General features: G+C 67.4%; 1 protein-coding gene across 5 annotated transcripts in view; it reads left to right on the forward strand.

Moving 5' to 3' along the window:
- Window positions 1-6: 6 nt before the first annotated feature.
- Window positions 7-15,000, forward strand: part of SPECC1L (sperm antigen with calponin homology and coiled-coil domains 1 like) — a 20,813-nt gene continuing 5,819 nt past the window's right edge. The window contains exons 1-14 of one of the 5 annotated variants that reach the window (XM_044675177.1): window positions 7-97; window positions 1,367-1,523; window positions 3,313-3,463; window positions 4,385-5,862; window positions 7,447-7,654; window positions 10,456-10,529; window positions 10,660-10,835; window positions 11,297-11,464; window positions 11,784-11,953; window positions 12,187-12,281; window positions 12,429-12,519; window positions 12,737-12,820; window positions 13,139-13,295; window positions 13,427-13,529. In XM_044675177.1, coding sequence (XP_044531112.1) covers window positions 1,404-1,523; window positions 3,313-3,463; window positions 4,385-5,862; window positions 7,447-7,654; window positions 10,456-10,529; window positions 10,660-10,835; window positions 11,297-11,464; window positions 11,784-11,953; window positions 12,187-12,281; window positions 12,429-12,519; window positions 12,737-12,820; window positions 13,139-13,295; window positions 13,427-13,529 — 3,075 coding nt within the window. In that variant the 5' untranslated portion in view covers window positions 7-97; window positions 1,367-1,403. Of the gene's footprint in view, window positions 98-1,126; window positions 1,524-3,312; window positions 3,464-4,384; window positions 5,863-7,446; window positions 7,655-10,455; window positions 10,530-10,659; window positions 10,836-11,296; window positions 11,465-11,783; window positions 11,962-12,186; window positions 12,282-12,428; window positions 12,520-12,736; window positions 12,821-13,138; window positions 13,296-13,426; window positions 13,530-15,000 lie in introns of those variants that run through there. The other 4 variants (XM_044675172.1, XM_044675196.1, XM_044675189.1 and 1 more) reach the window with 4 other exon arrangements.

Here is a 15,000-nt window from a genome sequence, read left to right on the forward strand (position 1 = left end):
AGGTGAGGCCGCCGCCCGCGCCCTGTCACCGGCCCCCCTCCCACCGCGGCGGCGGCCCGGGAGGAGGAGAAGTTGGAAGAGGAGGAGACGGCCTGAGGTGAGGAGAAGGGAAGAGGGTGGGGAGGGGCGCTCATCTCTGGTCCCTGTGCTTTTGCCGCCTCCGCCTCCGAGACTTCTCCCGTACTGCCAGCGGCTTGGGAGAGCTGGGCCCTGGGCCGTGGCTGGCCTCGGCGTTCAGTGCTCCTAGAACCGCGGGGGCGCGGGGAGACTTGTTCCTGGGGTCGGCCCTCGGGCGCCCCGCCCCCTGGGGCCTCAGCCTGACCTTTTGGCCTCGCGACCCCCCTGGGGGCGGGGCCATTGTGGATGCCCCCCCCTCGGGCCTCCCGCCCTCGCACCCCTCCCCACCCCTCGGGCATGGCCAGAGGCGGGGGAGGGGCAGCTCTGCTCCTCCTCATTGGCCACCTCCTTGGGGGAGGGGGAGGGGGAGAGTCGCCACTCCCTCTCTCTCCAGCTGTTCTTCCTGGCCCTGCTCTCTCTTCCACAGAGGGGCACTGAGAGGTCCTGGGGGGGGGGAGTGACCCCGGGAGACCGCCTGTGCCAGGCAGGCTGCCCTCCTCGGGGACCCCCCCCTGCCAGGAGCCGCCTTGGGGACCCCTGAGGGGCGACGGGGGGGCCCACAGGGCGCCCCCGAGAGGACCAGCAGGCTCTCCACCAGAGGAGCCTGGCACGAAGCAGAGGAGGAGCCTCGGACCCTGGCCAGGGCGCCATCTGGGGAACCAGCACCGGATCCGGGCCTGGGCCAAGAGCCCAAAGGGCTGCCCTGAGGAAGGCGGCCCGAGGGCAGCCCAGGCCCCCCCCCCCCAGCCCTGCCTGCTGCTGCCTCATCCCTGGTGCCTGCCAGGTTCCTGCCAGCCTGGCCGCCTCTCTGCCTTTGGTGCCCTCCCTCTCCTCTGTCTGTCTGTCTTCCTCGCCTTCCCCCCTCCCCATGGGGTCCTGCCCCAGCGGCTTGACATCCCTCCCTTCGGCCCTCTGCCACGTCTGCAGGGAATCGGGGCCGAGAGACTGGTGGCGCCTGGCAGTGCCCGGTCACGGGGCAGCTGTGAGCGTGGTACCGGCCTGAGCGTCCCTCCTGCCGGATGGTGCCAGCCTGGGTGGGGGGATGAGCCCCTCCCGGCGCCCGAGCCGGCACCCCTGTTGTATGGGGCGGGAGTCCATCCGGGAGGGTCTGGCGGGCCCACGTTTCCTTAGTGAGCCCCAGAGAGGGCGAGGGGGGCCCCGTTTGCCTGCTGCCCGGGGGCGTTCCCGGGCTGGCCATGGGGGCGTCGGGGCTCCCCTCGGCCGTGCTTGACTGCGCGCCTCTCCCCAGATTCGCCCGTCCATGCATCACCCTGAGGCGGCCCAGAATGAAGAAGGCGAGCAGGACGTCCATCTCAGCGCCCAAAGTGCCGGGGACGGCTAAGAGCAAGCCGGACAGCCCGAAGGCAGCCAGGCTCTCCAAGCCCACCTCTGCCCTGTTGACCAAGGTAGGCCGCGCGTCCCCCGGCAGGTGCCGGGCCAGGCACCGAGTGCGAGGGGAGCCAAGGGTCTGGGAGGAGCCCCTATCTCAGTGGGCCCGAGGGTCTCCCTCAAGTTGGGAGGTGGCTGGAGGGAACTGAGTGCGAGGAGCAGCCAGGAGCCTGGGTCCCCCAGGGCTAGGCTGGAGGAAGCACTCTGTAGGCCGCCTGGTCCCCCGTCCGTCCCGCCGTCCCGTGGCGCCTCCATTTTCCCTCCAGCGAGACGGTCACTCTCGTGGGAGCTGCCGGGAGGCCGCGGCCCTGCCCAGCCTGGGCTCTGCTGGGCTCGCGGCCGCGTGTTCTCTGGAGCAGCTGCCCTCCTCGTGCCCTTTGTTCTTGGTGTGCGTGAGCACGGCTGTGTGCGTGTGTCAGTGAGTGTGCCCGTGAGGTGTGCGTGTGCACACGTGTGTATGCACGTCTGTGAGCGAGCAACATGCCTTCCTCAGCCTCCGCCGCCTAGTTTGGAGGCTTTTCTGGAATCGGACGGTCCCTCTGGGGGGGCTCGACTCCCGGACCTCAATGGGGGGCTGTAGCCCAGCCCCCCCGCACTCCACTCAGGGCAGAGCCCAGGAAGGAGCCCGTCTGGCAAGGCCTCGCGGGGGAGGCTTCTGGAGGGCGGCCTTCCTCGACCCTTGACTCTGGGGCCCTTCCCGGAGAGACACCGGGCTGACCGGCCACCCGTCCTTCTATCCGCATCTTCGGGCAGTTGGGGTCGGGGTCCCCGTTTCCTGAGAAGCCCAGAAGCCGCGGTTGATGAATTGGGGCTCCAGGGACGGCTGGGCTCCCCGAGGTGGCATCGCGTAGCGCCAGGATGGCGAGAAGGGCCGCCACGAGCAGAGCAGAGCAGAGCTGGGGCTCCATTGGGGCAGGGAAGGGAGAGCTCCCGGCACAGATGACCCCGGATCCCGGGGGCGCAGCATGGAGGGAGGAGGGCGGCGGGAGGGTCCAGAGGAGGGTGGAGAAGAGGCGGCTGGTGACTGGGCTCAGGAGGCCGGAGCCAGAGGGAGAGGGCCTGGGAGGAGAGCAGGCAGAGGTGCCCTGTGTAGACCCCCTTCAAGGGCCCGAGAAACTGAGGCGGCTGGTCAGCGGGGCTGGGAGGAGGCAGCAGCCGTGGGGTCGGGGGGTGGCAGACAAGATGCCCTGCTGTTGGTGAGACGGAATGGGACCCGCCGAGCAGGCCGGAGGCTGGTGAAACTTGCCCCCTGTGGGGCGGGCAGGGCTTGGCCTCGTGGAGAAGAGGACGGGCCCAGGAGGCCGTCAGGGGATCCGCTCAGGCCTGCCGGCCTCCCCACCGGACCTCCCTTCCCTGGGCCTATCTCAGGTGCCGAAGGAGGTCCTTCCTGGGCTTCCCCTTCCCCAGTTCTGCCCTCGTTCTGGGGGAGCCCATGTCTCGGGCTCACGAAGTCAGCTCTTGTGGGGGCCCCCAGCCCAGCTTTGGTCCTACAGGCCCTTGCGGGGGCAGAGCGACGCTGTCCCCCGGCATCCGTGTGAGCCGAGCGGAGAATCGGCCTCTCCCTCCTCAAGTGGGTGCCGAACCCAGAATGACTCCAAATTTGTTAAGAGCGCCACCAGCCTGAGCCTGCGACTCACGCCGTCCCCCGCGTGCCCCTCGGACCGGCCTTTCCCTCAGCAGCGCTTGGAGGGCAGCACGCACGAGGCTGGCCTTCTGGAGCCCAAGTCAGGGCTGCCTCGCAGACGTGGGACCAGAGGCCCCATCGGTGCCCACACGCCGCTGGGATGGCTTTGCTCTCTTTTGCAGGCCAAAAGCAACGACGACCTCCTGGCTGGCATGGCTGGCGGGGCTCTGGGGACGAACAGCATGAAAGGGAAGAAGACGTGTCCGGCGGCGGCCTCCACCTCGAGCATCGCTGTCGTGAGTGCCGTGGACAGCAAGACCAAGTCCAGCCCAGGTTCTGCCCTCTTATCCTCCCTCGGGGCCTCACGGCGGCGGTGTCTGGGGGTGCCCCTCTCCACCCCCCCCCCCACCAGGCCCCGCTCTTAGCCTTCTTCCTCGGGGTGCAGCAGGAGCTCAGCCAGCAGGCCAGGACAGCTGAGGTCCGCTTCCCTCCACCAGGCTTCTCTCTGTCCACAGCCAGGCTAAAGCGGGGGCTCGTGGAGGAAGAGCTCACCCTCCTGCGAACCCTTTCCCTGATGGATAGCTCACTGGCTCTCCTGGGACAGATGCCATTTTGGTTCTGACTGTTAGGGATTTCCTTTCTCTGGCCAGCTCAGCCGAGCCTCTGGTCTGTTTGCCTTCTTTGGGCCAGGTCAGAGAAAATGAAGCCCAGTCAAGGATGTGGCTAGCCCCCTCCCCTCCCCCTCCCCTCCTCACTCTCTCCTGGAGCCCGTCAGCTCTTCCTTGAGTATGAGTGGGGGTTGGGTGGGGCCTGGAGCCTGTCGGGGACCCTCAGTTTGGGCCTGGGAGGACCCAGAGGACCCGAGGGGAGGAAACTGAAGAACCTTCTGGGGGTGGGTGTGAGAGGGAGTGTGTATGGCTGTGTGTGTCCGGGAGGGGGGGGCCTGCCTGGACACCCCCTGCCCAACAAGGGTTGTCTCGGCCTTGGGCTCACTGCTCCTGCTGCACTTTGGAGGCCTCCCCCCTGCCTCCGAGTCCCTCTGTGGGGAGATGGGCAGAGCCCGGCCAGCTCCTTAACCCTGGGCGAACGGGGGCATCCTCGAGGGCCCCCTCATCTCAGAGCCCCCTCAGCGTTCTCTGTCTAGACTCCAGGCCCTTGTCGGTCTGGGTGACCCCTGGCCCAGGTCAGAGATCGCCGCATCCCTCTGAGGGGACTGTGACCTGGGGGTGAAGGTGCGTTCTCTCCCCCATACAGGGGCAAACTCCAAAAGAACCCCATCTGTGGCGAGCAGAGACGTGGGCTCCGGCTGCTCCCGGGAGCGGTTGCGGGAACGGTCCCGGCCGAGCCTGGGCAGGAGGGTGCCGGCAGCGGGTCAGAGCCCCAGCGACCCCACCGTGGCCTCAACCAAGCGCTCGCGCAGCCGCGGAGGCAGGGACACAGACATGCGCATGAGCAAGTCCAAGTCTGACAACCAGATCAGTGACCGGGTGGCCCTGGAGACCAAGGTGCAGGAGCTGCTGCGGCTGGCTCACGCCAAGGACGAGGAGATCGTCCACCTGCGTGACCAGCTACACGCCTTGCGGGTGCGGCTGGGGCTGCCCGAGGACGAGCTGCCCGAGGGCGTGTTGCCACCGGACCGGGACGCCGACGTCCACCAGAAGCTGGTCCGGCTGAAGAGCGAGAACCGCATGCTCCGGGACCGGCTGGACGCCTTGGGCTTCTCACCAGAGGACAGGCCCTCACCCGTGGCGGCCGCGGGCAGCAGCCCCAGCGACGGGGGCGGGGGAGCACTGGGCTCCTCGGCCGAGGGCTCGGCCCTGGGCTCCCTGGAGGACCTGCTAGGCCCGGACGAGCAGGCACCTGTGGATACCCTGGGCGGCAGCAGCGGCTGTGAGGGCAGCAGCGAGGACGCCCCGGAGGGGCCGGGGCCCTGGTGCTCGCCATCGCCGCCCGCCGAGGCCGTGTCGGCCGTGGCCTGCCTGACGGAGCGCCTGCAGCAGATGGAGGAGAACCAGCACAGCACGTCGGAGGAGCTGCAGGCCACGCTGCAGGAACTGGCCGACCTGCAGCAGATCTCGCAGGAACTGGGCGGCGAGAACGAGCGGCTGGGCGAGGAGCGGCTGCTGCTGCTGCAGTCGCTGGGCCAGCAGAGCGAGCGCCTCGAGCTCCTGGGCCGCCAGCTGGAGTACCTGCGCTCGCTGCTCGACGAGCACCATGTGGCCTACGTGTTGGACGAGGACGTGCGCAGCGGCCGCTACCTGGAACTGGAGCAGCGCTTCCTGGAGCTGGCCGAGAGCGCGCGCTTTGAGCGGGAGCAGCTACTGGGCGTGCAGCAGCACCTTAGCGCCGCCCTGCACCTGGCTGAGCAGGACGCCCAGGACGGGCAGGAGCTCATCCGAGCCCTCAAGGAGCGCAACCTGCACATGGAGCGAGCCCTGGAGGCCGAGCAGAAGAGCGCCGCCTCCCTGGCGGCCGCCCTGGAACAGCAGCAGGCCACCGTGGCCAGCGACCAGCTCGAGCTGGGCCGCCTGCGTGCCCAGCTCGAGAGCGAAAAGCAGCGGGTGGCCGAGCTCTACTCCCTCCACAGCGCTGGGGACAAGTCTGACATCCAGGACCTTCTGGACAGCGTGCGTCAGGAGAAGGACAAGGCCGAGGCCCTGGCCAGCGGCCTGCAGGAGGACCTGACCCACGCCCGTGCCGACGTCACCCGGCTGCAGGACGCCATCGCCAAGGTAGGAGCCCCAAGGGGGGAGCGGACAGAGGGAGGGAAGACCCTGGCAGTTGGTCAGAGCAGAGGAGGGAGAGCACTTCGGGCAGGAGGACAGGTAGAGAGAAGGCCTGGAGCCAGGTCACTGGGTGGGGGACGGCAGGATGGGGTGTCAGAAGACAGGGAGAACAGGAGGGGGCACGTAGCGATGAGCCTTATTTGATCCTGGAGCACATGGAAAAGGGGGACGTGGTCAGACCTAGGCCTTGGGGAGCTCCCTTTGGTGGCTGAATGGAGGACGGATTAGAGGGAAGACTGAGGTAGGCTGACCTCCAGCAGCTGCTGCTCTAGTCTAGGAGCAAGTCGTGAGGGTCTGCATGGTGGGGGGCAGCAGGGGCAGAGGAGAGATTTGGGCATATTGGGGAGGTGATGCAGCAGGGAGATGGCCCAGTGAATAGCTGCGTGACTCTGGGCAAGTCACCCAACCCCCATCATTTAGACTTTGCTGCTCTTCTGTCTCAAAACTCGTGCTTATTATCAATTCTGACAGAAGGTTAGGTTGAAAAAAGAAAACAGGAGGCAGCTGGGTAGTGCAGTGGATGGAGAGCCAGGCCCGGAGACGGGAGGTCCGAGGTTCAAATCCAGCCTCAGACACTTCCCAACTGTGTGGCCCTGCACAAGTCACTTGACCCCCATTGCCCACCCTTACCGCTCTTCTCCCAAGGAGCCAGTACACAGTAGTGACTCCCAAGATGGAAGGTAAAGGTTTAAAAGAAGAGAAAAAAGAAAAGACCAGAGATAGGTGCAGGGGCGGAGCCCGCCAGGGATAAACCCGTCACCCTGGCGCCAATATCAGTAATATGGAAATAGGGCTCCATCAACGATACCCCTAAAACCCAGAGCAGTGGCACGTTGGCTACGGGAGGAGGGGAGGGAAAGAGCACGAAGCATAGAACTGTGGGAAAATACTCTAAATTAATTCACTAAATAAAATCTGGGGGCAAAAAACGTTTTTTTAAAGAAAATAAATAAATCAGATGACCAGAGGGAGGTGCAGGGGTGAAATCGATGGAGGCGCCTTATTGGTGACTCCTAGCCAGGGGAGCTGAGAGGGTGGAGGCGGGGAAGGGTCAGGGGAAAGGCGAAGAGCTCAGTTTTGGATACATCGAGTGGAAGATGCCCCCTGGACAGTCTAGGTGGAGGTGCCCGGAGGTCATGCAGAGTTTGGGGCAGGAAAGGCAGTTGGGAGAGTCACCCATCACGAGGTGGGCACAAAATCCAGGTAGTGCCAAGAACATCGAGGGGTGCCTATGGGCAGCACTGACCGTTGTACGGTTCCATCGAGTCGATGACGGCTCTGCCCCGCCTACCCGGGTCTCAGGCCAATGGCTCAGCTTCCCCTTGGCCCTGGCAGTGTCCCAGCCTGGGCCTGGCCTTCCTTTGATGTTTACGTTTCCCATCCTCACCTCCTGGGGCTTTTTCAAGAGTTTACCCTCACGAGGGAATCCCCGAGGTCGGCCAACCCCGTGTCCCATTCTACAAATGGGAAAGTAGAGGCCTTGCCACCTCTGCCCCACCGCACCTCCCTTCCAGCGCCTCTTCGTTGTAGGTCCAGGAAGAATCGCGAGGTTTCCAAGAGGAGGCCCAGAAAAAGATGGGCGAGCTGAACGTCCAGTTAGAGAAATTGCGGTCCGAGCTCGAGGAGAAAGAGACGGAGCGAGGAGACATGAAGGAGACCATCTTCGAGCTGGAGGACGAGGTGGAGCAGCACCGCGCCGTGAAGCTGCACGACAATCTCGTCATCTCGGACTTGGAGAGTGAGCGCTCGCCGGGGGCCGGGGGACAGTGGAGGCGCGCAGTCGACATGGGGGGAGAGAGAGAGGGCAGAGGAGGCGGCGGGGACGGCGGGGACGGCGGGGACGGCGGGGACGGTGGACGCGGCCGGATGGGAGGAGGTCCCTCTTCCTCCTCCCTGGGGGTCGGGCGGAGACCCCTCCCCTGGGCACGGCTGCCCATTCAGCCAGGGCTGTGGCTCGGGCTCCTCGGGCTCCCGTCTTCCACGGAGAGGCTTTCTCTGCCCACCTCTTCCCTGGCCCTCCTCGTGATCTCAATGCTCGCTCGTCCCACCGGGCCCTTTCGGCCGTTGGGCATTTTAGTCGCGTCTGTCTCTTCACGATCCTGTCGGGGTTTTCTTGGCAAACATACTGGAAGAGTTTGGCACTTTCTTCTCTAGTCAATTAAGACAGACGGGATTAAACGACTTGCCCAGGGTCTCGCGCCTAATGCACGTCTGGGGTCCGATTTGAACTCGGGTCCTCTAGACTCCAGGTCTATCCACTGTACTAGCCAGCTGCCCCCTCCCAGGAACGCTCTATCAGCAGCCGTAGTAGTAGGAATAGTGGCGGTGGCAGCGTTTATTGAGCACTTACTGTGTGCCAGCCACTAGGCTAAACCCCTTACAATTATGATCTCATTTGAACCTCCCTACACCCTCGGGAAGAAAGTGCTCTCACTTTATCACCTCGTTTTACAGTTCAGGAAACTGAGGCAAACGGGATTAAGCCTCTCGTTAAGTCACCCGGCCAGTAAAGAGGCTGAGATCACATTTGTGGCCAGGGCCAGAGCTTTGTGCTGCCCCCTCGTGGGCCTCGACACCCTCCCCTGGGGCGCCTGGCTCTCCTCCCGGGTGGCCACAGCCGAGAGGGTGTGCCTGAAGAGAAGGAGCTGCCCAGGAAGCGTCTGGGAGCACGGCCCAGGCTCCCCATGCCCGCCCAGGGACTCTGCAGGACCCACGGGCCTCACGTGGTACGGCCGGAGGCTGAGCCTGTGTGGACGCGGTCTCGGGACTCCCGGAGTGCATTACGAAGTGCTTCGTGTCTTAGAAGCTAGAGAAGAGCCTGAGGGATCCGTGGAGGAGGCCTTTGCTTGGGTCCTGTGTCAGACACCACAGCGGAACAATGGAAATTAGAGACGGCCTCTCTGGGCCACAGACAGACCCCGGTTTAGGGTGGACGCCAGGACTTTTGGCCTCCGAAGGCTCCCTTCTTTAGCCTCGTTGGGAAAGTCCATCGGGATGCGTGAGTAAAGGAGTCGAGACTTTGGGCTTCCGGGCTCAGCCACGTCCCTTTTCGAAGGAGTTAGCTGGGGTAGCCAGACCCAGTTGCCCAGGCTCAGGGACTCAGGGTGCCGGGTGGGCGTGAGGAGACGGCCCTGGCTTTCACGTGTGTGACGGCACGCTCTCGGCAGAGCCTCACGATGGCCCGAGAAGGGAAGCGGTATAGACGAGACCACGTCTCTTTCACAGAGTTGAAACCGAGGCTTACGTTAGTGAGTGACCAGCCCGGCACCACTTGGTGATTGTCCGAGGGGGGAGCGGAACCCACGTCTAATTGGCTCCAAGTCCGGCGGTCCGTCCTGGTTCTCACGCTCGGCTGCGTGAGCCGGACAAATCACTTACCTTGCTTTGGCCCTTTGCTCGGGTGGTGCTGAGCTTCTCGGCGCAGGAGCAGTGGCCTTCGTTGTCGGGATAAGGAAATGGCAGGTGGGGAGCCGGCCCTGGTGCGGGACACCCCGGCGTCTGGAAGGACCTGGGGGCGGCTCTCCCGAGCCATCGGCGGCGTCATTTGAAAGCTCGCAGAACCCCAGCACTAGGAGAACGCCAGCGCCGTGGATTTCAGCAAAAGCAAAAGAACCGAGTCTGTGGCCCGTAGGCCCGCGCCCTCGACTTGGCTTCCTGAGAAGATTTTCCAGTGGCTGGCGAACCTCCGAGAGGGGCGGCAGAAACTGTCACGAGCGGCCCACCTGGCTCAGCAAGCACGGGATGACAGAACAGAGCGGGCTGCCATAGACCTGATTGGATGTTCCAGGCACCTCCTACACTGGCCCTTCCCTACGTCCCCTGCCAGCCCACACTTCAGTTCCCCAAACTGGCTTTGCATTTCCCTCCCCTGGGACTTTACCTCTCCGGTGGCTGGCGAACCTCCGAGAGGGGCGGCAGAAACTGCCGAGAGCGGCCTACCTGGCTCAGCAAGCACGGGATGTGGTAGCCTCTCCCCGTCGCCTTTTAGCTGCTGGAGACCCGGCTGGACGTTCCGGGCACCTCCTACACTGGCCCCTCTGTGAAAGTTACGTTCTTCTCCCTCGCTTCCAGTCTGATCCTGAGCACGTCTCTCTCGGCCGTGGTCCTCCACCCCTGCCGTCCCGTCCCAGGCAGTAGAGCGAGACCTCTTTTATTTGTTTCTCGGGGCCTGTCCCTGGGACTCTTCCCGCGTGGCCCAGGCCCCCGCCTCGGGGCTCGGACTCGTCTGCCCGGGTGGAGCGGCAGCTGCTCGCGGGCAGGGAGTGCTGCCCGCTGCTCAGGCCGGGGCCCTCGGGAGAACTCGCGGTGGGTAGAATCGGGCTCCTTCGCAAGCCCGCATGTCCTCTCGTGCCCTTGAGAAGGAGCCGTCCAGGGGAGCCGGAGAGAACGCGGTCAGGCCCTTTTCAGTCAGCCAGAGGGAGGCCATCTTGGACCGTGAGCTGGGGGGGGGCGTGAAGTGGCAGGCAGGATGCAGGCGAGCCGAAGCGCGCAGGGTCCTCCCTCAGGCGGCTGAGAGCCGTCCCCGTTCTCGTCCCGCAGACACCGTCAAGAAGCTCCAGGACCAGAAGCACGACATGGACCGAGAAGTCAAGACCCTTCACCGAAGGCTGCGGGTAGGGAGGAGCCTCTGCCTTGGGGGGCGGAGAGGGGGCCCGGCTCCCCTGGGGGTCTCTGGGCAGGGACGATCCCAGCGAGGGCCCTCCCCGGCCCTCCCCACCCTGACTCGCTCCCGTTTCCCCTCAGGAGGAGTCGGCCGAGTGGAGGCAGTTTCAGGCCGACCTGCAGACCGCCGTGGTCATAGCGAACGACATCAAGTCCGAGGCCCAGGAAGAAGTCGGGGACCTGAAGCGGCGGCTCCAGGAGGCGCAGGAGAAGAACGAGAAGCTCTCCAAGGAGCTGGAGGAGATCAAGGCCAGGAAGTAGGTGCCGGCTGGCTCGGCTCCCCGTGCCGTGGGGCCCCCCAGCGTCAGTGCCCGGCCAGTGTGGAGAGGGGCGATCGGGCGTTCAGCCCCAAGCCCGGCAGCGGGCCGAGGGCCTTCTGACTCCCCTTCCCTGTAGGTGGCTTCTGGGGGCGTCCGCCAGGGAGGGCGAACGGCGGCAAAGACTGGTCCCTGGTGGGGGAGCGAAGGCCCTAGCGTTGGGGGGGTGAGGAAGGCTTCCTGGAGGAGGCTGTGGAGGTCAGTCGGAGCAGAGGAAGGCGCAGGAGACGGGTCACCTGGCGGAGGAGGACGTGGTGGGAGAGGACCGGGCAGGGGGAGGGCCTGGCGCCAGAGGCCCGGAGCATCGGACGACCCAGGTTGTGTTTGCCCGTGGAGGTTGCTGGGGAGGGGACGGCCCGGTCGCACCTGGGCCTTAGGGAGGCCCCTTTGGTGTCCGTCAGGGGGGAGACCGAGGCAGACGGGCAGCGGGGCGCCTCGTCTTTTTATCGAGCCAGTGGTCAGGCATCTGCCCAGCGCCTCGTCACTGTGTGCCAGGCACCGTGCCAAGTTATGCCCTCGGAGAGCTTATCCAAGGGGAAGGCGACCCCTCTCGCCCCCACATCTCCTGCGTAAGGCCTGAGGGCAGGTGGGAAGGGCAGAGGGAGCTCAGGAGCCTCCTAGAGGGGGTGCAGAGGGGAGAGAGGCAGCCCTGAGGGATCCGAGGAGGTGAGGGGGAAAGGGGGGGCCCCAGCCTCTGGCCACGAGTCAGGAGGCGCAGCTGACCGGGGGGGGGCGGGCAGGGAGTCCGGGGGGGTCCCGTCCACGTTCCCCTTCCCTCCGCGGCCGGCGCTGGCTGGGGGGGGGCCAGGCACGCTGTCTGGCTCTCGCGGGCGAGGCCTCGGGTGCTGCCGTGGGGCCAGTGTAGACGCCCCCGCCTCTGGTCCGTAGGCAGGAGGAGGAGCGGGGCCGGGTGTACAACTACATGAACACGGTGGAGAGAGATCTGGCCGCCCTGCGGCAGGGCATGGGCCTGAGCAGACGGTCGTCGGCGTCCTCCGAGCCCACCCCGACGGTCAAGACCCTCATCAAGTCCTTCGACAGCGCGTCGTCCCCCCAAGGTGCCAGGGCCGGGGGGAGCCCTGAGAGGGGCCGGGGGCCGGGGGTGAGGCCTGTTCTGTCAGGCCCATCAGGCAGCTCCTCGTGGGCGCTCCGTGTGCCCTCTCGGTGCTCGCGGGCCCGGCGGCAGGGGCTCCCCATTTAGGGGCAGAAAGGGGGGCTTTGGCCCGAGGCCTCGTGCTCGGGGACGCGGGTCCCCCCCGGGGCCTGACGCGCTCCTCCTCGTCCCTGCCAGTGACGGCCTCGGCCCAGGCCGCCGCGATGCCTCGAACCCCGCTGAGCCCGAGCCCCATGAAGACGCCCCCGGCAGCCGCCGTCTCCCCGATGCAGGTGAGGGCGGGCGGCGGGCGGCCTTCCCAGGGTACGAATCGCGGCGGACGTGGGCTTAGAGGGAGGCCTTCGGGGCCCCCAGCGGGTCTCTGGTCCCCTTCGGGATGCCCGGCGGGCACTGACCTGGCGCGCGTTCGGCCGTTTCAGAGACACTCCATCGGGGGCGCCTTGTCCTCCACCAAGTCGCTGACCACCCTGTCCGACAAGAGGCCCGGCTATGGGGATCTCCCCTGCCAAGGTGAGCCCCAGGAAGCCCGAGGTCCCGGCCCGGGAGGGTTCGGGCCGCCCCGGGAGGAGAGCCTCTGCTTGGAGCCCATCCAAGGCTGCCGGGCGGCTGCCGGGATGAAGCCCGGCCCCGGCCCGAGGGGGCCCTGAGCACAGGTGTGGAGGTGGGAGCGTGCGTGGGGGCTCGACCTGAGGCCTCGGGCCCGGCTTCGTCCTTGTCTTGCGAGCAGAGCGTTTGTTGCGGGCCGGCTCGGTCAGCAGGCCGGCGCCGTTGCTGAGAGTCCCGGCCATGGAGGGCGCCAAACCCATCTCAGGTACGCGGAGCGCCGGGGCGCCTGCCCGGGACGGAGGGGCTCTACAGCTGGGGAAACGGAGGCAGGCCGAGGCCCGGCCCAGGGTTATCCCCGAGCGTCGGGGGCTGCGTTGGAACTCCCCGGACGTCAGCGCTCGGAGCACGCGCTCTGGCCCCTCGGCCCGGCCAACCCCAAAGGGCTTCCCGGGCGTCACTCGGAGCTGGGGGGGCAGGGCCCGGGGGGGAGGCCAGGACAGGGGGCAGGGCCGGGGGGGCAGAGCTGGGGGGGCTCCTCTCCGGCCGCTCCTCGCGCCAGCAGCTTCCTCCTCCCCACGGTCAGCACCTTCTCGTCGGAGCAGTGAGGACGTCAAGCGGGACATGACGGCGTCGGACGGCCCGGCGGCGGCCTCCCTCATGGCCATGGGGCCCGCCTCCCCGCAGCTCCCGCACCCCTCCCCGACCGCGTCCGTCACCCCCACGGCCCGGAGCCGGATCAGGTACGGCCTGTGCCCGAGGCCCAGAGCCCGAGGCGGAGGCTGGGCGGCTGCCGGGCCAGAGGGTCTGGGTGCGGAAGGTCCCGGCGCCCCCAGGCGAATGAGGGTCCCCTCTGCCCCCCCCCGCCCCCCAGGGAGGAAAGGAAGGACCCGCTGTCGGCCCTGGCCCGAGAGTACGGAGGCTCCAAGAGGAACGCCCTGCTGAAGTGGTGCCAGAAGAAGACGGAAGGCTACCAGGTGAGGCCGGGCCGGGCTGACCCCGAGGGGGCCCCGGCGCGGGGCTGAGCGGAGCCGAGCCCATCGGGACGAGCCCCAGGCTGGGGCTCCTGCAGGCTCCGGGCCGCCCGTGGGGAGTGTCGGCTCTGCGTCCGGCCGGGAGGCTCTCGGGGCGCCTGTTTCCTCGTCTGTAAAATGGGCACCGCGTGGCGCCTCCCTGCCCGGCCCGGAGACTGTCCGGTGGCCGCCCGTGACCCCTCGGGCCGTGGCCGGAGCCCCGTCCCGGCCATCGTGGCAGGCCCCGGGCCCTACGGACGAGGAGACAGAGACGGACCCAGCGAGGTGACTCGCCCAGGGTCGCCCCACCAGGGCTCGAGTCAGGGGGAGAACGTGGGGCTCCTTCTGAGTTGGGGGGCGCTGGGGTTCTCTGTGCTGCTTGGAGCAAGCCTGGCCCATCCCCCCGTGGGCGAGCACCCCCTGGCGCCGCCCTGCCCCCTGGGCGCTGGCTACCCTCCCAGTGTGGGCCCTCCCACCGCCGCCCTGGAGGAAACGGGCACTAACTTCAGCCGGCTCCTGCCCAGCCCTTTTTCCCCGGAGAGCCGAGTGTTAAACCTCGTGAGGTGGGCAGCTGCCGGGGGTGGCCCCTGGGCCGCCGTGACCCGGCCCCCCGGAGAGGGGGTGCCCCTCCGCCTCCCTGGAAGGTGGCTCGGCCTGGCCTGCCTGGGCGGAGGGCGGCGGGAGCCCCGGCCCGCTCTCACCCTCCCCCCAGAACTGTGTCTGACCTGGGCTCTTTGGACTCTGGGGAGCAGCCCGCCGGCACGTCCAGGAGCAGGGGGTGGGGGGATGGGCCAGGGAGCCCCCCAAGACACGGGGACGGGCCGCACTTCTCCGACTTCTCGCTGGGCTCTTGGCCGAGGCCACTGGGGCCTGCTGGGCCGTCCCTGCCCGTTCAATGAGGGCAAAGGCCGCCGGCTGCGAGGGCGGGTGGCCGGCCGGGCTTTCTGGGCAGTTGGTTGTGTCGGAGGAGGAGGAAGGGCCCCCCTCGGGGGCAGGCCCAATTGGACCCAGGAGAGGAGCCGGGTTTGAGCCCGCTAGACAGGATCAGCACGAGGAGCTTGTGGGCCCCCGGCGGCCCGGGCAGAGCAGCCGTGACTCGGGCCTCGGGAGCACAGGGGGTCACGGGCTCTCCTGCCTGCCCAGGCCGCCGGCCGCTCCACCCGGTCAAGTCGGAGGTTAGGCCCGCCCCTCTGGGGGAGGCTCCTGTTGCCCCGAGGAGTGGCCCCGCCCCCCCGGCCTCTAGCCAGGGCACTCCAGAGCCCTGGGGACCCCGGCAGCGGGCAGTGAGGGGGCAGGAGAGAGGAGGGGGCGTGGGGGAGCCCAGCAAGGCCGGCCTCGGCTCAGCTACGGACCCGTCGTCGGCACCGTCCGTGAGGGCCCGAGGAGGCCGGTGCTGGGTCTCGGGTGGGCAAGCCGAGGGTCCGGGCGCGGCTCG

Source organism: Gracilinanus agilis, chromosome 1 (assembly GCF_016433145.1).
Source record: "Gracilinanus agilis isolate LMUSP501 chromosome 1, AgileGrace, whole genome shotgun sequence".
In the NCBI taxonomy this organism is placed as follows: domain Eukaryota; kingdom Metazoa; phylum Chordata; class Mammalia; order Didelphimorphia; family Didelphidae; genus Gracilinanus; species Gracilinanus agilis.